General features: G+C 41.6%; 1 protein-coding gene across 3 annotated transcripts in view; it reads left to right on the forward strand.

The window, feature by feature from the left end:
* Positions 1-678: 678 nt before the first annotated feature.
* CEMIP2 (cell migration inducing hyaluronidase 2) overlaps positions 679-26273 on the forward strand; it is a 51365-nt gene continuing 25770 nt past the window's right edge. The window contains exons 1-7 of one of the 3 annotated variants that reach the window (XM_062018098.1): positions 1811-1914; positions 5851-5993; positions 15063-15399; positions 20119-20259; positions 20760-21321; positions 24334-24503; positions 25759-25947. In XM_062018098.1, the coding sequence (XP_061874082.1) occupies positions 15075-15399; positions 20119-20259; positions 20760-21321; positions 24334-24503; positions 25759-25947 (1387 nt within the window). In that variant the 5' untranslated portion in view covers positions 1811-1914; positions 5851-5993; positions 15063-15074. Of the gene's footprint in view, positions 765-1810; positions 1915-5850; positions 5994-15062; positions 15400-20118; positions 20260-20759; positions 21322-24333; positions 24504-25758; positions 25948-26273 lie in introns of those variants that run through there. The other 2 variants (XM_062018101.1, XM_062018100.1) reach the window with 2 other exon arrangements.

Raw genomic sequence — 26273 nt, forward strand, 5'->3', positions numbered from 1 at the left:
TGAAGAAGAAACAGAGACATGATCAAAGTGAATATCAGACTGCCTTATTCATACACTTAAGGGCTTCCTTCACTCTGGTTTAGTGTGAAAGGCAAGTTAGGAACGGTCTCAATACCACCTTTTGTATCTACACAGACAAATCTCTGCCTTCAGTAAAGTATTCCTCTAAATCTCAATCCTGAAAGCTATGGCCTGAAGCTCAAGCTGTGCAGAGGAGCTGCAGCCACAGTCACCATTTGAGTTGGTGCAGCTGCTCATCCTATCACCGTCCCTGCATATGGCAACTGCTGTTTTGCGGTGCGGTGGTTTGCAGTTGTACCTCCCTGAATTCTGCAGTCCTAGCGAAATGCTGCAAGCAAATAATCCTGGTATCGCAAAGCTTGCAGGCTAATTGAAGCCGATTTGCAGTTTATTATTTAGTCACTAGATGTCTCTATATGCTGTAAGCAAGGACAGGCTATGCTTACTGGTAAACAAAGACGAAATCGCTAGAACTAAAGTTAATCGGGGCAGCGTTTATAGGAATATAAATGAGTTATCATTTCGTTTCCAACTGTCAGGAAACGAAGGAAGTCATTATGTTGGAAAATTCTGTATTTCCCGAACTTTTTTTTTTGTTGTTGTTCGGATTTGTAATGAGCTTGGCCCAACCTCGGTGCGCTGGAAACGGTGGGAGGTCCCAAATTTAAGAGAAACTCGCTGTCAGATCTATATCAAAGCTGAGAGAGTGTGAGGTGCCCTGGAGGTCTGGGTCCCCAGCAAAGGTAAGTACTGGAACTCCACGGTTCCTCAGAGCTGCTAAACCAGATTGGTGTAGTTTGCTATGGAACAGCTGCGGACACTGGTTCCTCGAAATTCAGAACAATTTGGGGTTTAGTTTGATTTTACTCCAAGTCGGTCTTTTTAAAAAAAAGAATAATTCCCAGAAAGCGGAATCAGATTTTCCAGCCAGCTGTTTTCCCAGGTCAGAGACTGTCCGCGCTACGACTCGTGTAAGTAACTTTGCTGTCTGTTCGCGTCCAGTCCGGTACCGAAAACCACCCGTACTTTTCTGCTCTTCATTAATGCTGCCTGGCGCGTCCCTCCCCGCTCTCCTCACGGCCGCCGCACGCTGTGCCCCCCTCGCTGACTCCTGCCCCTTCGCCTGCGCTCGGACAACGCGGACCTTTCCCATCTCCCTGCCATCACCTGTGCTCTCTTAACGTCGTTTTTTTGTTTTTTTGTTTTTTTTAAGTCGGACACGGGCACCTAACCCTGTGTTTGGTATTTTAGCTGTAATTTCTCTTTTTCCCAAACCGCCTTGAGAAGAACCCTGAATGAGGGCAGGGGTACAAAGTGCTCCCCTGCATTCTTCCACCCCGCTAGTCCCTGGTGCTGCAGGACTCCTTCCTGGCAAGGAGGAAAGTCGGGGCTGCAGGCCGGGCCAGGCACCTCAAGGGCCGGGTCAGAGGCGCCGCCGCTCTGGCGGTCCGCACAAGGAAACGAGGCGCCCAACAGAGCGCGGAGCTGGCGGCCCCGACGCGGTGCGAGGGGCGGGCGGTGCGAGGGGCGGGCGGTGCGAGGGGCGGGCGGTGCGAGGGGCGGGCGGTGCGAGGGGCGGGCGGTGCGAGCGGCGGGCGGTGCGAGGGGCGGGCGCCGCGGCTGTGGGCGGCCCCGATCCTTCCCCGGCGTGGAGGCGGAGGGCGGTGGGAGGCGGGGCCGTAGCAGCGGGGCACAGCCGCCTCCTTTCGGGGCCGGAGACGTTGCCCCGGGAGGGGGCGGGGGGAGAAAGGCGGCGGCTGCTGCCAATTGCGTAAGGGCAGCAGCTGGGGCGGGGAGCGGCGGGAGGTGGTGAGCAGCCGGGTGGCCTCCCGCCGTGTCCGGGGCGGGGAGCACCATGCCGCCGCCCTGAGCGCGCTGCCGCGCCGGGCCCAGGTGAGTGTGGGCTCGGCCAAGGCCGGGTCCGAGAAACGACGGGCTGGGCTGGGGCTGCTGGCGCGGGCGAGCCGCCGGGGTGCAGGCCAGCCCGCCGCGGCTGCCCGTCCGGCTGCCGCCGCACCGGCCTCTTTTGTTCCGGGGGCCAGTGGGAGGGGAGAGAAAGGAGAGGAGGGAGCGGAGGCGGCGGGCGCAGCCGTGGCTGCCCGAGGAGCCTCCTGCGCCGCCTGGGCCCGTGCGACCGCGTCCGGAGCGTCGGGCGCAGAGGGGGCCTGAGCCCCCGCCGTGCTCCCCCGCCGCCCCCCGCCTCGCCGGCAGGTGTGGGCTCCGCGCCCCTCCGCAGGGCCTGGCGTCAGGTGCGGCGGGCGGGGGTGCGCTGGAAGCGCATCACGGCTTTGGCGAGCGCTCCTGGTCAGGTGCCGCAGCCGGGGTCGCGCTGGGGAGCAAGGCTGGGCTCACACCGTTTGCACAGCTTCGCTCCGGCGGGACTTGCCCTGAGAGGCGTCTGCCGTGGAAAGGGTTCTTGCCGATCGCTTCTCCCGTGGCAGCTAAGCAGCAGCCTGCCTGCCTTGCCTGGAGGCATGGAAAAAAGAGTGGGAGTTGTGTATCTGAACCCTTCAAATAAAAGAAAGTGCGTGGTGATGAGTGCGCGACGTTTGGTGCGACATCACAGTTCAGATTAGGGGTGCGTGCTGAACGTAGTATCCTTGTTTATTATTTTGAATGTGAACGAGTGGCACGAAGTCTTTTAAAGGAAGAGGTTTTATGGTCCCGAATAGTTACGAAAAATAAGTAGTGCCTGAGACTTCACAAAGGCAATAGAATAAGGAAGATAGAGCAGTACTTGAGATTTTTAGTTGGCATCAGTCAGGTTTTGATGAGTTGCAGGAAAAGATGTGTAACACCTTATCTTCATCACTGATATGAAATGGCCCATGGGTAGCAGTAGAGAGGAAGGGAGGTTCACCTTTGTTCTTAGGAGTCTGTAGCTCTGAGGTGCTTTGTCTAAATGGATGCTGCGCACTGCCTGTGCGAATGGGAGATCTGCCAGATGAAGTTTGTTGTGCATGCTCCTCTTGCTCTCTCCCTACTAATACAGCACCCTGCAGAATGTATACCAGCGTCTCAAGCTAAGCAAAGTGTCTAACAGCTTAATGTAAAGCAAAGATAATTCACTCAGCTGCAAAGGTATTCAGGAAGAAAAAGACAGGAGGATTGGAGGGTTGAAAATGAGGGCTTACTGTGAGGTCCTTGCTAAAATGTAATTGCAGAAGTATCTTCTGAATTCTAGTGTCCAATCTGAACAGTAGCTGTGGCATGCTGTGGTTTAAGGCATGGATATATATTCTTTTTTTCAAGGCAGACCATAGGAATTTTGTAATTATTAACAGTATCAATTTAGTCCCACAGAATTTAGTGGGGAAAGTGGTAGTAAGTATTGGCTGGAAGCATTTAACCTGTTCGTCAAGAATTGGTGAAGGCACTAAGCAGTTCAGAGGGTGGTGACCCCTGTGTGGAAAAGCTGTTGTTTTTAACAGGCCTTGTAAAATCCACTAAAAGTTTCCCAGCTGTGACTGGTTCTGTGACTGAAGAGTTGCCATTTGGTGGCACAGTTAACATTTCTTCCAAGTTGGCAAACCAGGAGATGGGGCAGGGGAAGAAAAAAGCTGGTTTTCCTCAAAGACGTGAATGTAAAAATAGGTACAGCACACAAGTCCTAGCAAACTGTGGGGCTTCCTTAGTTGAGATTTTATTTTTTCCCTCAATTAATATTTGAAAGGTTGGTTGGTTTTAATTCCTTGGGTAATGATAGGGTGCAGTGAGACAGGTGCTTTTCGGTCCAAGTTATATACTTGAAAACAACATTATCTCCAAAAATGCAAGTAGCTATCTATATACCTTGTGGCAATTTGGGACTAGGAATGTTCTTTAATTACAAATAACTTATTAATTTGATTTTACTAGAAAGCACAGTCATTAACTTCCTTTATCTTGTGTCCAGCATGTTGCAGAAAAATCTTTCGTAAGCAGTTTTAGCATACTATTTTTTGTGCATATTGAAATAAGTCAGTTCAGCTTCTCAGTGTGGAAGTCTTTTGCAGTCTTGTTTGCAGATGATCAGGGGACTGGAACATCTTTCTTATGAGGAAAGGCTGCGAGAACTGGGGCTGTTTAGTCTAGAGAATACTGAGGGGGGAATCTCATTAATTAATTAAAGAGCATCCCCTTTTCCTTTTGTATCTAGCAACAGGACAAGGGGTTGTGGGGTGAAGCTAGAACACAAAAAGTTTCATTTAAACATGAGAAAAAACTATTTTACTGTTGAGGTTAGGAAGCCCTGGCACAAGCTGCCCAGGGAGGGTGTGGAGTCTCTTTCCTTGGAGGTCTTCAAGACCCACCTGGACATGTTCCTATGTGACCTGATCTAGGTGGCCCTGCTTCTGCGGGGGAGTTGGACTAGATGATCTCTAAAGGTCCCTTCCAACCCTACCACTCTATGAACATGAGCACTGTTCTGCAGGTCTTTATTTTTCTTCCACATAAAGAAAGGAAAATATGAGCATTAGAAATGTCAAGGATGCCATTCGGTGATTCAGTTATATTTATCTTACTTGTTGAATATGAGGTAGCCCTTTGCTTGTTTAACCCTGGGAAGGCACTAACCTAACTACCCTGTCATCAGGGCTCCACCTCCTCTTTGTTCTTCGTTACACAGGAATTGGAGGGCAACTGGGGAGGAGTTGCCCAGTGTTTTCTAGGAGCTGTTGCTACAGCCTCCATAGCTGTAGAAGTAGCACCCTGCTACCCCTGCCCAACAGCTAAAAGATCTCCTCAGCTCACAGGCTACATCACATGTCTCTGCAGGGAAGCTTGTCCCACAGTGCTTCTGGCAGCTCAGTTCTTCAAATCCTGTGTGTTTGCACCAAATTATCATCTAGTAAATCTCATGTTTTCCATCTCATATTTTACATATCAAAAGATTATGTGATAGGAGCATAGTATATTGGTAGAGTTCATTCTTTGCATTAGCGAGACACTTCTAGTAAATCACCGAAATTATGCACCAAAATGTGATTCAAATCTGTGTTGTAAATTACAATTTCATGTTTGGAATTAGATCATGATTAGGCTTGATCTATTCTCAGCATATTTTTAGTACAAAGGATTTCATTACGGATTGAATGGAGATGTTTTTGGCAAGACAAATGGGAATGAATTTTTTGTAGATGTGGGTGTAGAAACAAATGTTTTCTTGGAATAGTAATACTGAGAAAGGAAGTGAAGGGGAAGTAGAAAACTATATATGTTGAACAAAGAAAAAAGCACTGTATTTGCCAATATGGAAAGGAAATACTGAAGACATTGAAGAATGCATACTTCAAAACTTTGCAACTGATTCTGTCCCTTTGTTGTGAAATAGGTTAACAAAAAGAAACATACTGGTAGCTCTCTGGTCCTTTTGCCACATGGGATTGAGACGAAAAAAGGAGAGTAGTGCAGTTGTGCCAAGTGTCTAGCTGTACCTGGCAAGATATTGCAGGGCTTGGCTGTTGGGTGCAAAGTTCTCGGAGTTTCCTAGAAAGGAATTTACCACAGTAATCCCAAGTATGAATCTAGCCACCAGCTCAGCAGAATGCATACTTAATGCTGGATTAGAAGTCTTTGTTTTACTTTTTGAAGGCTTGCTTCTGTTTTGAAATTTCAAATATGCTGTTTGTGACTTTTATAAAAATGCTAAATGATGGAAAGTGTTCTTTGTTTTCTAAAATTGTACAGGAGTTTTATTTGTGTGAGTTAAATCAATGTATGTAATTCACCGGGCTCTCGACGAGCATAGTTCTGCGTCTCCTGTGATACCTTAGAGCCATAGAGCATTCACACATAATGGTTAAGTTATCTGGTGTTAGCTTAGCTATAGAAGCTCTCTTTTCACAGGACTGCTGCTTTGAAGGCTTTGTGCTGCCATGGATTTAGCCCTGCCTTTCTGCTGGAGGCCACAGTTCCTACAGCAAAATGAAAACTGTTCCTGTGTTTCAACTACTGTATGTCAGTCTGGCACATTAAGCCATCAGGTGAAGGTATGTTTTCTGGTGATAATGTCAAGAGACAATTGCAGTGGCTGAACTGAGGAGGGATTTTAGTCTTCATAGGAGGAGGTGATTTTGAAAAAGTAGGGGCAGAAGAAGATGGTTCAATGCGATCTTAAAGCATCGTGGAAGAAGGGCCACATCATGTCAAAGTGTCCAGCCAGGCAGTTACCCAATGTCTGACAGCAATGAGTAATAGATGTCTGGTAAGGATACTGCATAATGATACTACTGCTTCCAGCTTCCAAGAGCTTACAGTTCAGGGACTTCCTAAGCTTGAGGCAGTGTTTATTTATACAGCAATCCTTGACTAACTGCTCTTTTTGAGTCCTTGTTGAGCTTATATAAATTCTTGAAGTTCATACCATCTAGTACTGAGTCAGGTTCGTGAACCTCTTTGTGTGTTTGTTTGTTTTTTCTTGTAAGAGACATGAACCATCGTTTGCATTCTCAATACTACTTCTGAATGTAAGGATATGTCTCATATATATATATCTCCTTTGGGTGTTCAAACAGCTAAGAGGTGCTGATGTCACAGCCATTTGCTCAGAGGATGTGATTTGAAGCTCTTAGCATAATAATCTTTTAATGCAAACTCACTGAATTTGGCTCATACCAATGCAAAACAAGTCCAAAAGAATGTGGGTGTGCAGCTGCAGCAGTTCAGCTTCTCAAGCAGCATTGTTTTCTTTGTGGCCAATGCACAATTAAAAACTTCAGAGACAGTCTTTCAGGTGAGCAGAGTAAGAGTTGGTGTATAATTTACTGAAATTTGAGGTGGACTGAAAAAAGAACTTGACAGTTTTACTTGAGAAGAAAACCAGGATAAGTACAAAGAATCAGGATGATGAAGGAAGAAATGCATTTACTGATACAGAAGAGAGCATGTTATGCCACTGATTCAGGTGTTTAATATATTTTAAATATGACAACCTATTGATGAAGTAATTTTTGTAAAGACACTCAGGGTTTTCATGAGAGTATTTGTTTGACCAAAGCTAAGTATAGGATTTGACTTTTCCCCGCTGTCTACTATATTCTGTACTGTCATAGGTACTTATTGTCTGGTTTTGAGAGCTTTTCTAATTTAATAATAAGAAAATAGATACTTAATCTGATCTCCCTCCTCTTGAATGGATTATGAGCCAAATCTCTGTTTCATCAAGTATTCAAGATAGTGACAGAACTGGAATTCACTTCTCTTAAGTGTCTTTACAGAGAAATTTTTCTGTTGTCAAGTCTTAAGCTGTAGCTGTTCTAGATGGGCTTTGTGCTGTTCTAGAGACTGCAGGTATCTGTAGATACTGCTTCTTGTCATCTATATAAGATGCAGTTTCAAATAATACTTTTTCCCGTTTTCAATTTTTTTCACCTGCCATCTTCTTCAGGTTGTCTAAGGTGAATGCCGAGAATGCATGACTTTCAAGTGGAAGCTGCTAATTATTTGCTTAAAAGTAGGCTTGTACTCGGATGCATTGCTGAGCGGAAGGAAACTAAATTGTTCTGTAAACTAACCCTCACAATGTCCCTGTGAGGCTAGTGATTGGTTTTTTTCTCATGTTACAGACTTGGGGCGCAAATAAGCTGTGACTCACAGAGCGAGCTAGTGGCAGATGTGTGATTAAAATGCAACATTTCCATTCTTATCTTGTATGCAAGTTATTAAATCTTTAGTTTCTGAAAATGAAAGAAACACTAAAAGTTATTCCATTCACATTACTTATTTCAGTACACGTTCCTAGTGTGCTCTCTTGGATCTTCTGTATTTAGGTCACTGACTGATCTACTTGTGAGCAAGGAAACAAATGGTTTCTGAATAACTTCCTGCAGCAGAACGTGCTATCATTTTAACAATGAATGAAAAAAAGAATAGTTCCCCAATATTCAAGTGATTTGTAAAGAGTAACTGGGTCAAACACAAAAACAAAGGGGTCATAGGGGTGGGGGAAACTGAATTCACTCGAAAGTAGCAGACATCATTTTATGTTCACAGACCATAATTCAGTGCTGTGGCTTCTGGCTTAGGTTTCTTTGTTAAAATGGACAAGACTTGAAGATAGAAATGTTTTTAGCAGTGTCTTGAGATCAGTTAAGAACACTTGAATGCTTGCAGGACAATGTGCGGTGTCCAGGAGTTGGAAAAGACTAACATGTCTCTGCAGTTTCTATAGTAAGATACATCTCTGGAGAAGAACTGTGAAAATCTTTTAGATTTTGTGCATGAACTTTCTGAGAAGTCAGATATTTCATCTGCTGCATCGAATGTTTTTGTGACAATGATGTGAGTGAAACCAAGAGACTGCTACAGAGTTTATTCACACAAACTGTGCATGGACAAAAGCCCAGTTGTCGTTGGAGAAGGGAACCATTTTTCTTGTACAAAACCTCACTTTGATCTTTCAGCGTCATTCTTAATGAAGATCTGCCAAATGCTTTCAGAAGAGTCTAGAAGTTAAATTCATGGCTCTGGTGTATGTTTTAAGCCGTGAATCAAAGAGTAGTTTTGCTTGATGACCTTTAATTTCATATTTGTTTAAATAGACAAACTCATATTCCACAGGCTACAAATGACTTGTTTCCTTCCCTTGGGCAGCCGTCTTCTGTGCTAATAACATCTTGTCCTGTATCAGAAGTAGCATGGCCAGCAGGACTGGGGCAGTGAGTGCCACTCAGTGCTGGTGAGGACAATCTCAGATACTGTGTTCACTTCTGGGCCTCTCACTACGAAAGGGACATGGAAGTGCTGGAGCGTGCCCAGAGACAGGCAACAAAGCTGATGAAGGGTCTGGAGAACAGGTCTTACGAGGAGCAGGTGAGGGAATTGGAGTTGTTTACCTTGGGAAAGAAAGCCTGAGAGGAAACTTGTATGTAGGTCTGAAATTAGTTTCTGACCTGGAGGGAAACTGATGTGCTCACAAGATTTTATTAGACTAGCTGACAAAGATTACTTCTATCTACAGGTCTTGTTTTATACTGTAAATATTATTACTGTCTTTTCATCTGTGATATTTGGAAAGACTTGTTTTAGGAAATCTAGTCCTCAACTCAAGTAGGTTCCAGTGGTTGCATATAATACAGTTCTGTGTGTCTTCTATATGCCAAAAAATTCAGTAAAAATTAATAGTTACTACACAGGAAATTCAGAAAATATGGTGCAATATAACTTATTTTGTATTAAATTTCATAATTTTTACCATGTTTTGTATCTCTGTTTCTTATTGACCGGTGCCATTTGTCTTCTGATTTTTCTTCTGAAACTGTTGGGCAAGGGAGAAGACTCAGTGGTGGCATATAGCAAACAGCATATGTCATGGAAGATGTCTAGAGTTTTAACACTAAAGTCAGTTGGGATTTTTCAGGCTCTTGCAAACATCGTGATTTCCAGCAGTTTCTTAACTGTGTTAGTGTGTTTTACTGTACACATAATAATTCCAGCTTTTGTACACACATGTGGAAAACTGGGTTTCTAGAAGCATGCTGTCTGTTACCATGGTGAGAAGGTGTAGCAAGGCAATGGAAGAAAATTACAGAATCATAGAATGGTAGGGGTTGGAAGGGACCTTTAGAAATCATCTAGTCCAATCCCACTGCAGAAGCAGGTTCACCTGTATCGGGGTGTATAGGAACATGTCCAGGCAGGTCATGAAGACCTCTAAGGAAGGAGACTCCACACCCTCCCTGGGCAGCCTGTGCCACTGCTCTCTCACCCTCACAGTGAAATAGTTTTTTCCTATGTTTAAATTGAACTTTTTGTGTTCCAGCTTCATCCCATTACCACTTGTCCTGTTGCTAGATACAGTAGAAAAAAGGGATGCCTCAATCTCCTGACACTCCCTATTTAGATATTTGTCAATATTAATGAGATTCCCCCCTCAGTCTTATCTTCTCTAGACTAAACAGCCCCAGTTCCTGCAGCCTTTCTTCATAAGGAAGGTCCTCCAGTCCCTTGATGCTCCAGTCATCTTGGTGGCCCTGTGCTGGACGCTGGACTCTCTCCAGAAGTTCCCTGTCCCTTTCAAGCTGGGGAGCCCAGAACTGGACACAGGACTCCAGATGGGACCTTACTAGGACAGAGTAGCGACAGGGGAGCAGACCTGCTGGTCACACTCTTCTTGATGCATCCCAGGATGCCATTGGCTTTTTTTTTGGCCACAAGGGCACATTGCTGGCTTATGGTATAAACCAGGACTCTCAAGTCTCTGTAGAGCTGCTCTTCAGCAGGTGAGTCACCAGCCTGTACTGGTGCATGGAGTTGTTCCTTCTCAGATGCAGAACTTTGCACTTGTCCTTATTGAACCTCTTGAGCCGATTGAGATCCTTCTGAATGGCAGCGCAGCCTTCTGGGGAATCAACCAGTCCTCCCAGTTTGGTGGCATCAGCCAACTTGCTGAGGGTACACTCTGTTCCCTCATCCAGGTTGCTGATGAAGATATGGAACCAGATGTGTTGTTGATGAAAATGTGGAACCAGAAAGGAAAAAATATGGGCACCTCATGTGTTTACTGGGAACAATCAATTTTCTTAATGGTGAGATTAAGATTTGTTGAACTGGGAACTTCCAAGACACTTGAAATACTGTCCTGAAATTGTTAACTCTGTTGTAGTTGAATAGCTTGGAGGCTTGTACAGGTGTGCATGTAGTACTTATAAGAGTCTGCTTTATACTACTTTATATTCAGCAATTGTAGCTACTTAGGAGCTTTTAAGTACTGACTTCTTGTCCCTTTCCCTTTTCCTGGGTTTCTCACTGTCCTTTGATCTCATACCAGACAAGTGGCTGTGCCAGGAAAGCAGCAGTAACTGATTTGTCCCTCTATTGCATGGGTAAATATTTTCTTGATCCATGTGGTTTTCCCTCCACCCTTCCACAGTCTTTTCCTTAATGGTGACTATATACTCTGAAATTAAACGGTATGGTAAAAGGTCAGCTACAACTGGTGGTGTTTGATAGCCCAGACCAATGGAAGTGGTGTTTCTTCTAGTTTCTCTGTTTTATTTTTAAGACCTGTGAACTATACATCCTTAAAATGTGCTTTAAAGGAAGCATTAATTTCTTTGCAGTGTGTGGAAGTAAGTGTGCTTTGCACCTTCTCAAAACTTTGTATGCGAGGGTGCAGATTTTTTCTAGCATTTTGTTTGACATGTTTTGTTACCCTAAGCATTTGACATCAGAAAAATGTGAAATATCTTGATGTATTTTTCGTGTTTTGGGTGATCGTGTTTTGGATTGCCTCATGAAAGCATCTGATTGCCTTCCAGAAAACCAGCCCTGGATCAAGTAACAGATAAGCGTGCTACTCACTTCTGAGTGCATGCTTACATCTCAAGTGTTACCCCTTAGTTGTACAGTGCATATGTTTCTAGTTTGTGCCAGTGTGGAACAATGTGGGCTTGTATGAGTGTGTGGTAGTGGCACAAGTTAAAAGTGGTGGGTGAATACGTGAGGAGACGGGAGATGTTGTAGCCTGTTCAGTGGCTCATTGCTGTCTGCCTGCTGGCGTTTGCTGTCCACGGAGCCCAGATGCTCTGTTGTCAGGGCCAGACTTGCAGGTAATCACTGTTTTTACTTTGATACTGTGCAAAGTAAACACAGGGTTTTTTTCGGGGTTTTTTTTGTTTGTTTTTTTTATAAGGTGGTTTAAGCTGAGTTGGCAGATGTGATGAGCATTAGAAGTAGTTCCAGTTATAAGAGTGACATGCAAATTGTGTAGCCTTCCAGCAGATGGGCTGAAGTATCTGAGATGCTCTAGCCAAATCTGTGCATTGGAAGCTTCCCTGGTACTAGTGAGGTGAAAGCATATGCTTACATGTGGCCCTGACTAAAAGCTGTGGTGAAAGATGGATTTGAAAAGATTGTCGTACCCTACTGAAGGATGAAAAGTTTGTGAATATACTGAGATAGCGACCTGCCTGCATGGCATGGCAGACAATAAGATACAGATTGAATTCTATGTAACTCTTAGATAAGGTGATGGGTTGTATATTGTGCAAGAACTTGACTTTTACTGAAATCACTCAGAAACAAGTTGCAAAGTAAAATACCGCATCAGTCCGTCTACTGTAGTACAGTTGTAGAAGTAGTGGTGGTGTTCTGCTCTAGGACTGCACCATCAGGACATGTCCAGATCATGTGCTCCTTTCAGAGATCACCTAGTTCTGTGAGTTTAAGAGATCCTGGTGATAGGAGCCAGTCCTCTCTGGTGTTTTTAATTGCAAATAGTCTTCTGTGACCTTCGATCTCAACATTTTTTGCCTTTTTTTTTCCTCCAAAGGAACACAGCATAGACGCTGGTCAAAAGCAAATAGAAAACCTTGGGTGGAGAAAGGAAAAAGTGTTACATGTGAAAATTCAGATATATGTAAAATTGCAATGAAATTTTACATTTAAATAGTTCAAAGAGATTTTTTTTTTACCTACATTTTACACAAACTATATTTATGCAACAACTTATGGCCTAGAGAGTCTTTGTTGCTTTGTTGTGCTTGCATTTGTGTGTGCTATCTCAAGACTTCCACAAAGTAGAAGCAAACAAGACAATAATTTGAATCAGATTATCAATGTACCTTAATTTTAAAGAAAAGCCAGTATGTGCTCCACAGGATAGAAAATATCCTTCTTTCAACTAGAGAATTTCAAATAACACATGAAGTGGGAAGGGGCTGTTGAAATGGTGATTCCAGTGTAGTGGAAAACTATACAGTAAGTCTTTCAGTTGTGCTGAGTATCTCCACATGGCTTTGTTTCATTACTTTTATTTTTTTTATGAGTAAGACAGTCCCTTTTCCACCCATCCTCAGGGTGACCTGTGTTTGCATTTGAGTGGGGTAGTTGGAATACTTTTTTATAGTTTGCAAAATGAGGCTTGTGAACAAAGCGGAATGCTTTGTACAAAACAAAATATGCTTGAAATATGACACAAGTGGTTTTGATGTCTTTTGTAATTAATGACTTCTTCCTTTAAAGGGCTAGCAGTACTTTAAGAGGCGAAGTTGTGGTAAAATTATTTGGTAAAAGTAAGTTAAGTATTGCATCAGTGTTCTGGATATAGTTGATACAGCTGAGCAATTAACAAACTTGTTAATGGTTTTTGTCACCCTATAATGAACACACTGCAGTTATTTTGTCAGTGTGATAGATAAATGCCATATATGAAAACTTTTTAAGCAGGTTTAATAAGTTGGTGGTCCAGACTGTAGAAAATCCCTCAATGCTGGATCAGGTTGCTTTATTTTTTAATCAAAAATATACTTTTGAATTTGTTTCAGCTAGACATAAATACTGCCTTTGAATTAGCTGAAAAGCTCCTTCTCTACTCAGCTGTTAACACCACTTCTGAAATACAGAAATGGTTGAGTTTTCACTGCTGAATGATGACTGCTTGAGTGTGAAAGCACATGTGGTGAAAGCGAACTATTTCACAGTGCTCATAATGCTTTGGACAGTTAAGTTTGAGAGCAGTGGATTAGGTTTGGGAAATAGTTTCTCAAAGAACAGAAAGGAGAATGGTGAAAATCAATTTACTACGACAAACAGGTGCAAGGAACACTGCTAGAGGACTTGGCATAATCTTGGCAGTCTGGAATGGCCACTCCAGTTAGTGTTTCAGTGCCTTTATTGTCATTGTGCATACATCTGGAGATGCATTGTCTCCCATGAAAGGGTAATGCAGCCTGTTCAGTAATAACTCATTTGCCTTGAAACAGTGAAGTATCAGATTTTGCAGCATGTGAGACAAAAAGCTCCTTTGCTACTTCTCAGAATAATGTTACTGTTGTCACATTTCTCCTTCACCAGGGTGCCTGGCACTTCAGAGTATAGCTCAGGCTTCCCTTTGTTAATGGAAAAGAAAGAGGATCTTTATGCTTCTCCATTATTGGTAGTTTTTATTTTCATAATTCATTTTTGCTATTTAATACACACAACTTATGCCTAAATCTCCTTCTGGTTTTAGTTTAGAAAGTTATGTTTCAGTTAACTGAAACTCAAGCAGTGTTCTCAAAAGTTCCCATCCCTAAGAAATGCTACTTAAATTAAAATTAAAAAAATCATGGCAGCATTCTCAATACTCTGTACAGTACAACACAGTTGACCAGAAAGCCTGAGAGTCAAATTCAGTTTTGCATCTCTTAAAGCGAAGCAGGAAAGCATGGTTGGTTAGAACGAGGTGAGGATGGGGCAGGCTGTTCTTGGTAGGCTTTCTTCATTGGTTGCTTCAGGAAAAAGATGGAAACAATACTTGCAACTGAAGTAAAAATATAACTCACTTCTGAATGATAGCTACAAAGATCTCGAAGAGTCTTGTTGCTTCCAAGCTTTGTGTCCAAACCCAGGTATTTCAGCAGCAAGAGAAACCATAAGGTTTGATGAGCAAGAGACAGGTGATTTTTTTTTTTTTACAGGACTATTCCTGATGCACCTTTACCTAGCTACCTAATCCAGCTGTGAGTAAGATAAGAGTTTAATGGGCTCTACATGCCTCAGCTAACTATAAAAATATTGACCAAGTTGCATCAGCGTGCATATAAATAAAATTGTGTTTGGTATTTTAAATATTAAATTTAAATGCTTTTTACTGTTTCCAGTGTGGAAGGAAGGTTTGTCTCTTCCATCATCTTTTCTATAAAGCAAAACAATGAGGAGTTTGCTCAGGTTCTTGCAGAAGAAATACACTTAGGCATTCTTTGCATAACTGGGGAAGAAGGGGTTGCTAGCTTTCTCATTGTTCAGCTTCTTTCTTAATCACATAAAACAAGCTAACTGTGAAAACACTGTGAAAAATACCTAGTGGAACTATGGAAAAGTGGTCTGTTCTGTGCTGTATTCCCTTACCAGATGCTTTTCAGTTTGATTTTATTCAAGATAAATACACTTTAGCAACGGAGTGACTGATGCTTTGTAAATAGCCATAGTTTCAGTGGCTGTTCTTCTTAAGAAGGCATATGAGTTAAAATTGCCCTTTTTTTTGTTTGGGTTGTTTTTTTTTTCTTTTATGTATTGCATTCTGTATTCTGAAAGCCTGCCTCTCATCTTTTTTCCCTGTGTGTGTGTGTGTGTTCCAGTGACTTTATAACATGCAAGACACTGATGTCAGGGGGAGCTCCCCTGCTTTCCTCCGGCCTCAGAATGGGAGCAGTTACAGGTCTTCAGGGTACGTCCCGGGGAGAATTGCACCTCTCCGTCCTCCACCACCCTCACAGAGCCATGCTGCAGCTGAGTTCACCTCTGCGAGACAAGAAGCACGGACAAGACTCCCGTCCTTACCAGTGGATCAGCACCGCCGCCAGGCAGAAGCCAACAGGCATAAAAATACCCTCATTTGCTTTGCCATTTCTAGCTTTTCGCTTTTTGTTGCACTGGGGATTTTTTTGGGAATAGCTTCAAAATATGCTCCAGATGGTAAGTTCTTTTGCAAACAAAATCATCGTAGAAGCTATGGTCCCTATTAACGTAGTTCAGTAATTCAGCTCTGGGATTAGTGTTGAAGGTTAAGTGCAAGTTAAGTTACTACAGTTTCAACATGGAGGGAAGCAGTGGTTGAGGCTTCTTTATGAGGCAAAAAGGCACAGCAGTAAATAAAGACTACCGGTGAGGGAGAAAGAAGCATGAATGTTGTATAAATGTAATTCTTTTTGTCTGCAGAAGCAGCTGTCTCATGTTTACAAATTGCAGACAAATCCTGTCTATTCAAGTTGTAACTAAGGAAGGTAATAAAAGTATTCAAGTAGAAACATTTGAAAATCTGTTAGAATTTACACCAACAGTTGCAGTTGGTTTGTTTATACACAACTTGGGTGCGGACTTTTGTGATCTATTAGCCTTGATTATTTTTCTTTTTTTCCACCTAATCTTAGGAAACTGGGTAACTTTCATGGAATTTGGAAAACCTCCCACATGTGTCAGTGGTTATAAACCGTGAACAGGTGTTGTGATTAACTGCTGATTGCTAAGCATACATCCCTCTGGGCAAATACTCCTAGGAGTTGCTGTGAGGTGTAGTTACTGAAGGGTGGTAGCATGATTTGGAGCATGAGTTTTGTTGTTTTTTGGGGGGGTTTAAGGCGGAAGTCAAGTTTCTAAAAGCTAAAACAGGGTTTTGAATTGAAACTGTTGGCTATGGTGACAGAACAGAAGTAGAAGCCTCAGTGGCATAGTTACTCAAAAGATTTGGTTTACAAAGTCAGTGCAACCCAGGCTGAATCAATTGAAAGTTCCAGATGACAGTATAGGAAGAAGGCACACATCTAGTAGGAGCACTCCTGGTTGTGGCTTGCTGAGATCTTTTCTTGGGTCAAGTTGCTGAGTTTTCCTGATAATTACAAAGGAAAGTGAAGAAACCTGTGGAAGTAGTAAAGGAGAAGTTATTGCTATGTTGTGACCCAGGTCACTGGTAACAAGGGCGCACACCTCCAGTAAGTGCTTTTATTACAGCTGAGTTCAAGAGAAGGCTGAAGGGTAACTTCGCCAGTTGACTGAGAGGTACCTTGGGGAGGAAAAAGCTTTTCTGCTTTGATACCAAGACTTTAACTTTCAATTGAATAAACGTTGTAGATATTGATGATGGGTTTAGTAGAAGTGAGGTATTGTGCTTTGGGGTAGGTAAAATGGTCCCTTTATACTTTAAAAGCTGATTATGTGGAGATGGTTTGCCTTTTTAAAAAATGTGTTAAGTGGTATTGGAATGATTTTGGTTCATCCATGGTAGCTTATTCCAGAACCATTGAGTTGTGCAGGGTTTTTATACTCAGTTCACGGTCAGCACGCAGTTGATGGATCACCGGGAATACTGAGGAAGAGTGGCTGTGATTTAGTAGAAAGGCTGTTTTTTTTTAAAGCCTACTGTAGTGACTTGCGTAGGGGCTAAGGAGTAACTAAAGGTCTTGACTGCTTTCCTTTAACAGCCCGTTACTGCTCACTGGAAGTCCAGGCCGGTTGTCATCATTAATTGTTGCATTGTGTCTTTCTGAAGTTTTCCTGCATTTTCTTCTAAAATAAAAGAATAAACATGGACCCATGGAATCCTTTGGAAACCCTACAGTCACCAAAGAAAGTCTAGCTGAAATGTTGAGCTTATGGTAGTGTTGTTGCAGCAGCTCCCCCAAAAGTTTCCCAACAGCTTGAAATGTTAAGAGCTGAGGTTCTAACCTAGCACATGCAGTACTGCAGCCAACACCACTGGTTCCAGATAGGTGTGTTCTTAAAGGCTAATTGGAAATCCATATTGTCAGTACTTCTAATGGCTGTTTAAAAGACAGAGGAGGGAATGTGAGACTTAGTAGTAATTGTGTGTAAATCCTAAACCTCCGGCATACCTTCCCCAAAGGGAAAATGATACTTACCTGCAGTTTCTGTTCCTGCCTGTCAGCTGGTTTCTTTTTTCTTACTTGCTTGTATCTGCCTGTCATCATCTTTTTTTTTTTTTTTTTTTTCCTAAGGAGTTTGAGTGCTGGAGATTGGGGAGAGCACTGGAAATGCAATTTCCTTCCCCATTTCTAGGGGCTTGTGCTTCAAGGTCAGGATGACAAGCTGGGGAGATTTTCAGGAAAAGTTCTGCTTGGCCTTTGCTGCTCTTGGCTGGAGCTTGCCCATGATAAACAGGATCCTCACAAAATTTAGCTGCCAAACTGTGATAAACTTCTGGTGAACATAATATAACACTGATAACTTGTTCCCAGAGGCCTTAAAAACTCTGGACTTGGTGGCTAAGCAGGTAGAAAGCAACTATTAACCTACATGTGAGAACTGTTTCCTGCCATTTTGCCTGCCAAATGTCAAAACTTTGCTCCACCACATGGAAGGTTCTAGATTTTTTTTTTGGGGAGGTGGGGAGGCAAAGTGTTTCTTCTGTGGGTTGGTTTTTTTTTTTCTTCACCATTTGCAAAACTATTACTTCCTTCTCTCCCCCAAACTCTGCTGGAAGCAACTAAAGCTGAAAGATAGCTGACCTATTTTTAAAAAAGTGCTCTGAAGCAGAGGCTTGACTTGAAAGATTTTCAACATAAGTGGTTAAATTTGGCAAGGCCATAACTACCCAACATTTTCAGAGCTATGCTTCTGTTTTCATTTAACCTTTAAATATAGAGGCAATGACTATGGTCTGTAAAGTCTAATCAATAATTTTGGAGGTAACGTGGTGAAGTACTAAATATTTTAAATTCTCCTGGCACCCCACTGCAATTGCTAATTTCAGAATTTCAAAGTACTTTTTTCTGAGCACATGTGATCTATTTGCCAAAAAGTTGATCCACGATGCTTCAGAAGTATGCTTGCATTACAGACGTGCCTACTTCTGAAGCTGATGTCTTCCTTACTGGATCATAATATACAATGGTTTTGGGGTTTTTTTAAATCTCTTTACTATCTTGTTCAATTTAAATATTCAGTTATTTATTTTACCTCCTCTTACTGACTCAACAGAAAAATTTGGAGTTACTAGGTCTTCTTTTCTATGAATTGCACTAAACAGAAGTCATCAGGTTGCTGACTCATGGTTTCCTCACACTGCCCTTTGCTATCAGCCAGGAAATATGTTTCTTCCTCACAGTCCTCATTGTGTGTGGTGTCTGGGGAAGGGGTTTAGTGACTCCGGGTGAGTCAGGCAATAGACTTGCACATATCCGGTGAGTGCTCAGCTGTCTTGCTGATCACAATGCTTCTTGCTTTTTGGCTTTCCCTTGTGTGTTGAATTTCATTTTTAAGTACTGTTTTCTTCATATCTCCGTAAAAAAAACCCAAAACAACAAACAAAAAAAACCCACACAAAAAAAAACCCAAAAAACAAAAACACCTTTAGTTAATATATTACTACTTGGATGTCTTTGCCCTTACACAGTTCGGCTAATTTTTTCCCACTGGTAGCCAAATCTTGGTTTCTGTGGGTTTCCTGAGTTGGAAACAATTTGAAATGTGGAGAGTAACACTAAAGGAAAAACATTTCTGTCAGCAAAACTAAAGCTGGCTTGTGTTAAACTTGTGGATAAGTTTTGCTTTCATTAGATTTTGCAAGAATGGGCTGTTGCTAGCAGCTCTTTGCTCCCAAAGTTGCACTGCAGATGTGTGGCTGATTCTCTCCAGAAGATAAGATGTGAAAAGACTGTTTTGACTGTTACTGTCAGTTGGGCTGCTAAGCTGTTTATTTTGGCATCTTTTTGGTTGTGTTTTGCTTAAGAAAAATATTTTAAGTCCAACTTTTCCTTGGATTTTCTTACCAAAGATTGTACTCCTCATTTCTGTCTTTGTATTGTGTCTGTGCTGCTGCAGTGCTCAGCTGCTTGATATACTAGAGATGTGTGTTGTAAATACTATATGACTGGAGCTTCATCTGAAATCACACAAATCACACAACCCTGTCACTTCTTGTTGCTTCTCCTTTTCTGGCCTTGTAGACTGATGTTATTGCCTGTGTAGAACCAGAACTTCATTGGGGTTTCAGCAACGATTGCATGTCTGCTCTTGTGTGAGTTTGCAGTCTGATGTTTAATCTGACTTCCTAAGGAGTACAAACCTTGAGTTTAGACCCAAATGTCTCCCACAAAATGGCTCTAATGTGAGCCTAAGGTATTATATTGAATATATTAAGGATGTGTTGTCACTCTTTATCCCTTAACTGCAAACCCACACTCTGGATGGTTGAAATGAAGAAGGGATCAGCCTTTCTTACACAGGGAGGGACTTTGATGAAGGTGGGATATTTTAAGTACTTCACAACCATGTTAGTTGCCTTAGGTAACTGGCTTAGGGCATCTAGTGCTTAGTGTGCCTGCTGTGAATCTCTCCCTTACCTGTTGCAGGTAATGCAGAAAATCTAAAAAAAAAAAAATCAGATGTGATTTGAACTTATCTGTTATCAACAGTATATGTTGACAGTTCAGTCTGTGGTCATCAGTTGTTTAATTCCTTATAAGAATGCCTCCCAGGCCTGGAGAGTTCAGATACCTTTCAGGTACCTTTTTGGCTGCCTGAATACATAGAATAGCATCACTGGCTGTGGTATTGTAACTGCAGAAGGAGATGGAAGTTGCTTGTGAGTGGCTGACTTATGTTCATTTTAATCCTGCCTTGATTGATGTAATGACACTTTTTTTTTTTTTTAAAGCTGAATTTCACATTTTATTGCAGAGAACTGTCCTGATCAGAATCCTCGTCTTAAAAACTGGAGCCCTGGAAAAGATCCTGAAAAGAGAGTTTTTATCAAAAAAGGGGATTTGTTCCGTCTGAATTCAGACGCTACAGTGCACTCCATAGTTATACAGGATGGAGGTATGAAATGGCAAGATAAACATCATGCTTCAGTTCACTGCAAAGTTTTTACTTCTGTGATTACATGGAAAATATGTTGGAGTTTTATGTTGCAGTTTATTGACCAGTTCTCCTGCTTTAAACTTTCAGCCTGCTACCAGGACAGGATTATCATTAAAAAGATGAATGGACAATGTAGAGTTGTTTTTCAGTGAAGGATTGACATAGTTTTCTGTGTGATATAGTAAACCAAGACTTGTGTAGTAGCTTTCTTTGTATGAAGTCTCATTGCCTTCTTATGGTGACTGTGGTATGTTAGTAATTCTACCAGAAAAAAATAGGAGTAAACTGAAAAAATCTGTAGAAAAATGAAATGCAGTTGGTAGGAGTTACATTTTCAAATAGTCTTAAACATATGTAAGAGCTTAAGTTTTTTTTCTATTGTACTTACTGCAAAACTTGTTTCTTTAAGTCTGTCTGAGTTTTTCTTAAACCTATGGAGTTTTGTTTTTTTCTTTTAGGGTTACTTGTTTTTGATGATGATAAAGAAGGTTCTAAAAATATTACCTTGAGAACTCGATTTATCCTGATAAAGGATGGTGGAATGCTTCATGTTGGAGCAGAGAAATGCCGCTATAAATCCAAAGCAACTATTATTTTGTATGGGAAGTCAAATGAAGGTGCTGATGTGCCAGAATTTGGCCAAAAATTTATTGGTGTGGGCTCTGAAGGAACGCTGGAGTTGCATGGGTACCAGAAGTTATCATGGACTCTTCTGTCAAAGACTATGTATTTCTCAGGGCTGGCCTATGGTCGTTATACATTTACAAAGAATTTTTCCCGAGGATTAAATGTGAGAGTGATCGATCAGGACACAGCAGAGATTTTGGAAGTGCTAAAGTTTGATACTCACGAATTTTCAGAAGAAAGCTTGAAGCTCCAGAACTTACTGAAAAATGGAAGTCCTGGTCGCATTGTTGCTATTGCTGTAGGAGATTCAGCTGCTAAAAATCTACTGGAGGAAACCAGAGTTACTATTCAAAATCTTCTGGGCAGTAAGTTTGTCAGAGGATTGAGTTACAGGTAAATAACTTATTTTCCCTTTTGTGCTGAGTAAAGATTAGATACAGATTCTGCCACTATTTTTTCTTAAATTTGGACAGTGTCTATTTTTAAAGCGTTCCAGGATTCTAAGTGTTGTGTGTAGTACTGTAGTAGTAGTATTCAGTGTGCAGTGTTGTGACAGTGCAGAGACTGATCACCAAAAATGCAAGTGTCTTTGTGATTAGACTTTATTACTTACTTGTAATTGACCTTTTTCACTGTTCCTTACAGAAATTAAAACAGAATGCAGTGAGGGTTTTTTTTTTTCCTCTTTCAAACACATAACTAGAAAACAGTTGCCAAGTGAAGCTTTGAATGCATATATGACTTTGTGTTTGGAGAAGCAAGGAATGCCAAACTAGAAACTGAATATGGGGAAGAGATGCTAGTCCTGTATATCAGTGTCTTACACCTGTGCACTGCTGAAATGAAAGTGCATTACACCTCCACTGATTCTGCAAGGGAGCAGATCCGTAAAAACATTTTGTTATTGGCTTATAACACTTATGACAAGTGTTACTGTAAACATTTGTAAGGTGTTTCTGTATCTTTTGACTGTTCTTTTCAGTTGGTCAGGGCCTGGACAGCAGGACAATAACAGGTGTAATAGGAACTATTAAATCAGGAAACTTAAAACTGTTGTCAGTCATTTATTTGTTGCTAATGACTTTTTGAAGTATGTGTTCTGAGATGGGCTTTGTGCTGTACAGGGTTAGCAAGACAAGTGAAGGGAACACCAAGTCTTCTGACTATCAGTCCATTCTTCAGCTTCTCTTGAGATGGCATTTTCTAACCTCTGTCTGTTCTCCAGGAAATCAGTTGTTTAGTTTATCTGTTCTATTCCTGCTCCTCACCATGCCTGAAAATCTGCCTTCCAGTTAGTCTCCTCCCTCTGCTTTGGCAGAGGCAGCCTGGGGCATGAGTCAGGATGGTATGTTCTGACCTTGGTTCCCATCAGAAACACGTTTGTGTCAGTGACTGTGTAAGCATATGGTCATGGGATGGAAAGTTCTTGCAGCTCTGCCTTGGAGGCAATTTGGCCAGAAGTGCTGAGACTTGGATGCCCTGTAATAGGCTTCATTGCTTTCGGGAGATGGTACTTGTGTGACAGCTGTTCAGGTTACTGTGCAGCCAATCCTGACCTGGCCTGGAGGTGTGGGTTTCTAGTGTTCATCTCTGCCCACGACCTCCATGCTGATTTGTCTGAAATGAGGAGTTCTTTTCAGCATGCAGATGGGAAGAAGTTGCCTATCTTCTCTTCTGAACTGATTCTTACCTGTTTTCATTACTTGGTAGAGTCTCTATAAATACACAAATTTTTCTTGTTCTGCTGTGGAAGACAGGTGAGAAGCTCTGCCTGAGTGCTCACTGAAAAAAAGCAGGGTCATTTTGTACACCTGTAAAGCTAGTGAAGGAAGTGAATACTCCATTACACCCCTTTCCCCTTCTGCCTCTTCCGGCAAAGTAGCATGCATTAAAGTATCTTGATGTTTATTTTAAATGTTATGTGAAACAGTTTACTGTTGCTATTGAAAAGCTGGCCCAGTATTTACTATTCCTGTGAATGAATTAACACTAAACAATTTCATTTCATAAAATTTCATTTTATGTTAATTGATAAGAACTTCTTGAAGGGACCAAAATAAAGGCAGTTTGATTTAACGTGGTTTTAATATCTACTTTTGGATTGATTATTAGCAAAAGGCTACAGTCCAGCTAGTTGACACTGTTTTCCTTTGGATGATTCAGCTTCAATGATGCAAAATTATTTGACTTTTTAATAGATGATCTTGACTGTTTCCTCTAGACACACAACTAGAGCATTACAGAGCATTAAAGGACAGCAGAACAGCCTTGTTCTTTGAATTTGGTGTCAGCTTTTTGTAGTGTGTGATTTGTGCTGTGGTTTAATTTTAATTTTCAAAAACTTGGATGCATAGAGCAGAGGAGTAAGAAGGGAAGGTATATACAGGACAGTTGTCAGCACTATGCTACTGCTCAGCCATGTTGGTGTCCAGCTGAGGGAAAGTCCAGTGAGAAGAAAAAGCAAAAAATCCTTGGTCTCAGCCTTCAGAAACCTCAGTGATCCCTCAGGAGAAGGTTATGTAACAGTCTGTGGTTCTTTTTTCTGTATCTGAGCATCTGAAAAGATTCCAAAGCTATTGCCTGTCCAGTACAGTGGCTACTGCTGGCTGTGTCCGTCCCTCTGGTCTTGGGGCATGCACCTGCGTCTCCTGGATGCCTCTCTGGGATGCTGCTTGCCATGGTGCTGTGAGAGCAGCGGTCTGTGGCAGGAACATCAGCACTGGCTCTTAGTCCTCCTATGCCCTGGTGAAGCTGTTTGGGAGCAGGATTTTGAATCTCTTCTATCACTCATCTCTTGCAATTTGCTTTTGGAAAAAGTGAAAGAGGAGACTGAGGAGTGACTTCATTAATGTTTACAAATATGTAAAGGACGGGTGTCAGGAGGATGAAGGCTCTTCTCAATGAGGTACAATGATAGGTCAAGGGGAAATGGATACAAGGTAAAGTGTAAGAGGTTTCAAAGAAATGCAAGGAAAAACTTCACTGTGAGGGTGACGGAGCACTGGAACAGGCTGTCCAGATGAGTTGTTGAGTTTCCTTCTCTAGAGACATTCAAAACCCACCTGGACAAGTTCTTGTGTGACCTGCTCTAGGTGGCCTGCTCTGGCAGGGGAGTTGGACTAGATGATCTTTCAAGATGCCTTCCAACCCTTAAGATTTTGTGATTCTGTGATTAAGAGTTCTTTTATTTGCCAATTTTTATACAAGACATCCAGTTATTTTAAACTGTTTCTTTTCAATGAGATCTGCTCATTTTTCTTCCACATTTTGAAGTCACAGTTTTTAATTAATTTGGAAGAGCAGGTAAAAAGCCTTATTTATTACTTCTGTGCTCCTTATCCTTTACTTGTTTGAAGAATTTGCCATGAACCATTATATTTAAACATTTACTTTTGTTTTTCACAGACAAGCCTGGGCTTTCGTTGGTGTCATAGGTGGTGGAAATTCTTCCTGTAATGAATCAGTGAGAAACTATGAAAATCACAGCACTGGTGGGAAGGCCCTTGCTCAGAAAGAGTTTTTCACAGTGGATGGTCAGAAGTTTGTTGTGAGAGCTTACAGCGAGTGGAATGATGGTAGGAAAGCATCCTGTGAAATCTTGCAGTTGGGGAAGAAGCAAAAAATACTGTATATGCCTTTTTTTGCCAGACTGTTGGTTGCAATTCAAATGTCTGAGTGCTGCTGTTAAGTTCCGGGGGCAGGGTGATGTTTTCCTTTTCTTGCTATGAATGAAGCGTGAGGACACAGTTCCTCAGTACAACTCATTTTCTCCATTTATTTGTGTACAGTATGTGAACAGCCTAACGTTGTCTTCATTTTCAATATATTTATGTAGAGAGAAGACATCTTAAAAAGGCTGAAATCATTTTTAAAAAAAATTTTCTTTCAGTAGTTAGTCATGTATATTTTAAATCTAAGCTTCTGAGATGGTGATTATAAACCTAAAAAAAACCTTAGAGGCCAAGAGAAATGTTTTATACTTGATACAGTCTTTTGTTGCTGTTTGCTGGACTTTAGCCAGCTTTTCTCATAACCAAGTTATGTCTGTGGTGTGAATAATAGTCTTTCCAGGCTCTTCATTTGCTTTTATCCTTTGTTCATTTTTGTATTTCAGATATCTTTGATCTGAGTTTTGCTCTTTAAGGTTGTAGAATTACTAAGCAATATTATATTTGCCTCAGAAGATTTCTCCTTTAAGGGGAGTGTGTATTTATTTCTTAATTGAGCTATTTGTTGCTACTGCTTTACTGGTCATTACAGCCTGATGAAAATGGAATAAAAACTCTGTAAAAATATATCCACCAAAATCTGTCTTTTACTTTCTGGTAATGTAGGGTTAGAGTCAAGAGTTGCTGAACTTGTGCAAACCCATCACAAGGCAGTGAAATAGCATGTGTGTGTAATTTAGCCTGCCAAACTGTTTTATTAGTTGTGAATGAAAAAGAAAGTCCTACTTTGTTTTGCCAGATCCTTGATTACATCTGTTGAGTTTTAAATGGCAGAAAAATGATACTTTAAACAAGACTAGGTAGCTGGACCTATATGTTGTTGCCACGTAACAGTAGGGGTTTGGATCTTTAAAAAAAAACAACCCACATATCTTTTTTTTTTTCTGTCACTGTTAGTGCCATCTTTTCCTCTCATTTTATTTGAGTTCCACCACATAAGCAGGCTGCAACAGTACCTGCCATGTTTCAGAGTAGAATTATACTTTGGAGGGCTTAGGACCTTGTGAAATCTCATATAATTCTTATTAGTGTCTTCTTAGAGGTAGTCTTACATAAAGGTGAATATTATCTTAAATTGTGTTTACTCTTTCTTTTCAATTAGGCATCCCAATTTCAGGCTTCCAGGTAGAAGCTGTAGGTGGAGTGATACTGAATCTTCTGGATGATGTCAGTAGCTGGGAGGCTGGAGATCGGATTGTGGTTGCAAGCACAGACTACTCAATGTATCAGACAGAAGAATTCACCCTTCTTCCCTGCCCAGAGTGTACTAAGCACCAGGTCAAAGTTAAAGGTATGAGAGCAGTCACCGCTGGAAAATTCATATGAAATATGTATTCACGGTAGTACATGCCAGATAGTCCCTTTCAGTGGGATTGGTAAACTCCCTCTCTGTATTGCTTTGTTGTTGTACACAGGAACATGTACTTCTCTCTGCTATAAAACCACTCTGTATAATATCAAGTTAGCTCACCGTACTAACTTTTCTTTCTCATTTCTTCTCAGGCTCACTGAAAGCTTTAGTTTTCCTCCAAGAACATTGTTAGTTTTCCTTTCTTGGTTCATTTCTGTCTTTTCACTAATTCTCTTTATACGTGCTTCAATGACTGTTGTGGTCAT

The sequence above is a fragment of the Colius striatus genome, chromosome Z, assembly GCF_028858725.1.
Source record: "Colius striatus isolate bColStr4 chromosome Z, bColStr4.1.hap1, whole genome shotgun sequence".
Taxonomy (NCBI): Eukaryota; Metazoa; Chordata; class Aves; order Coliiformes; family Coliidae; genus Colius; species Colius striatus.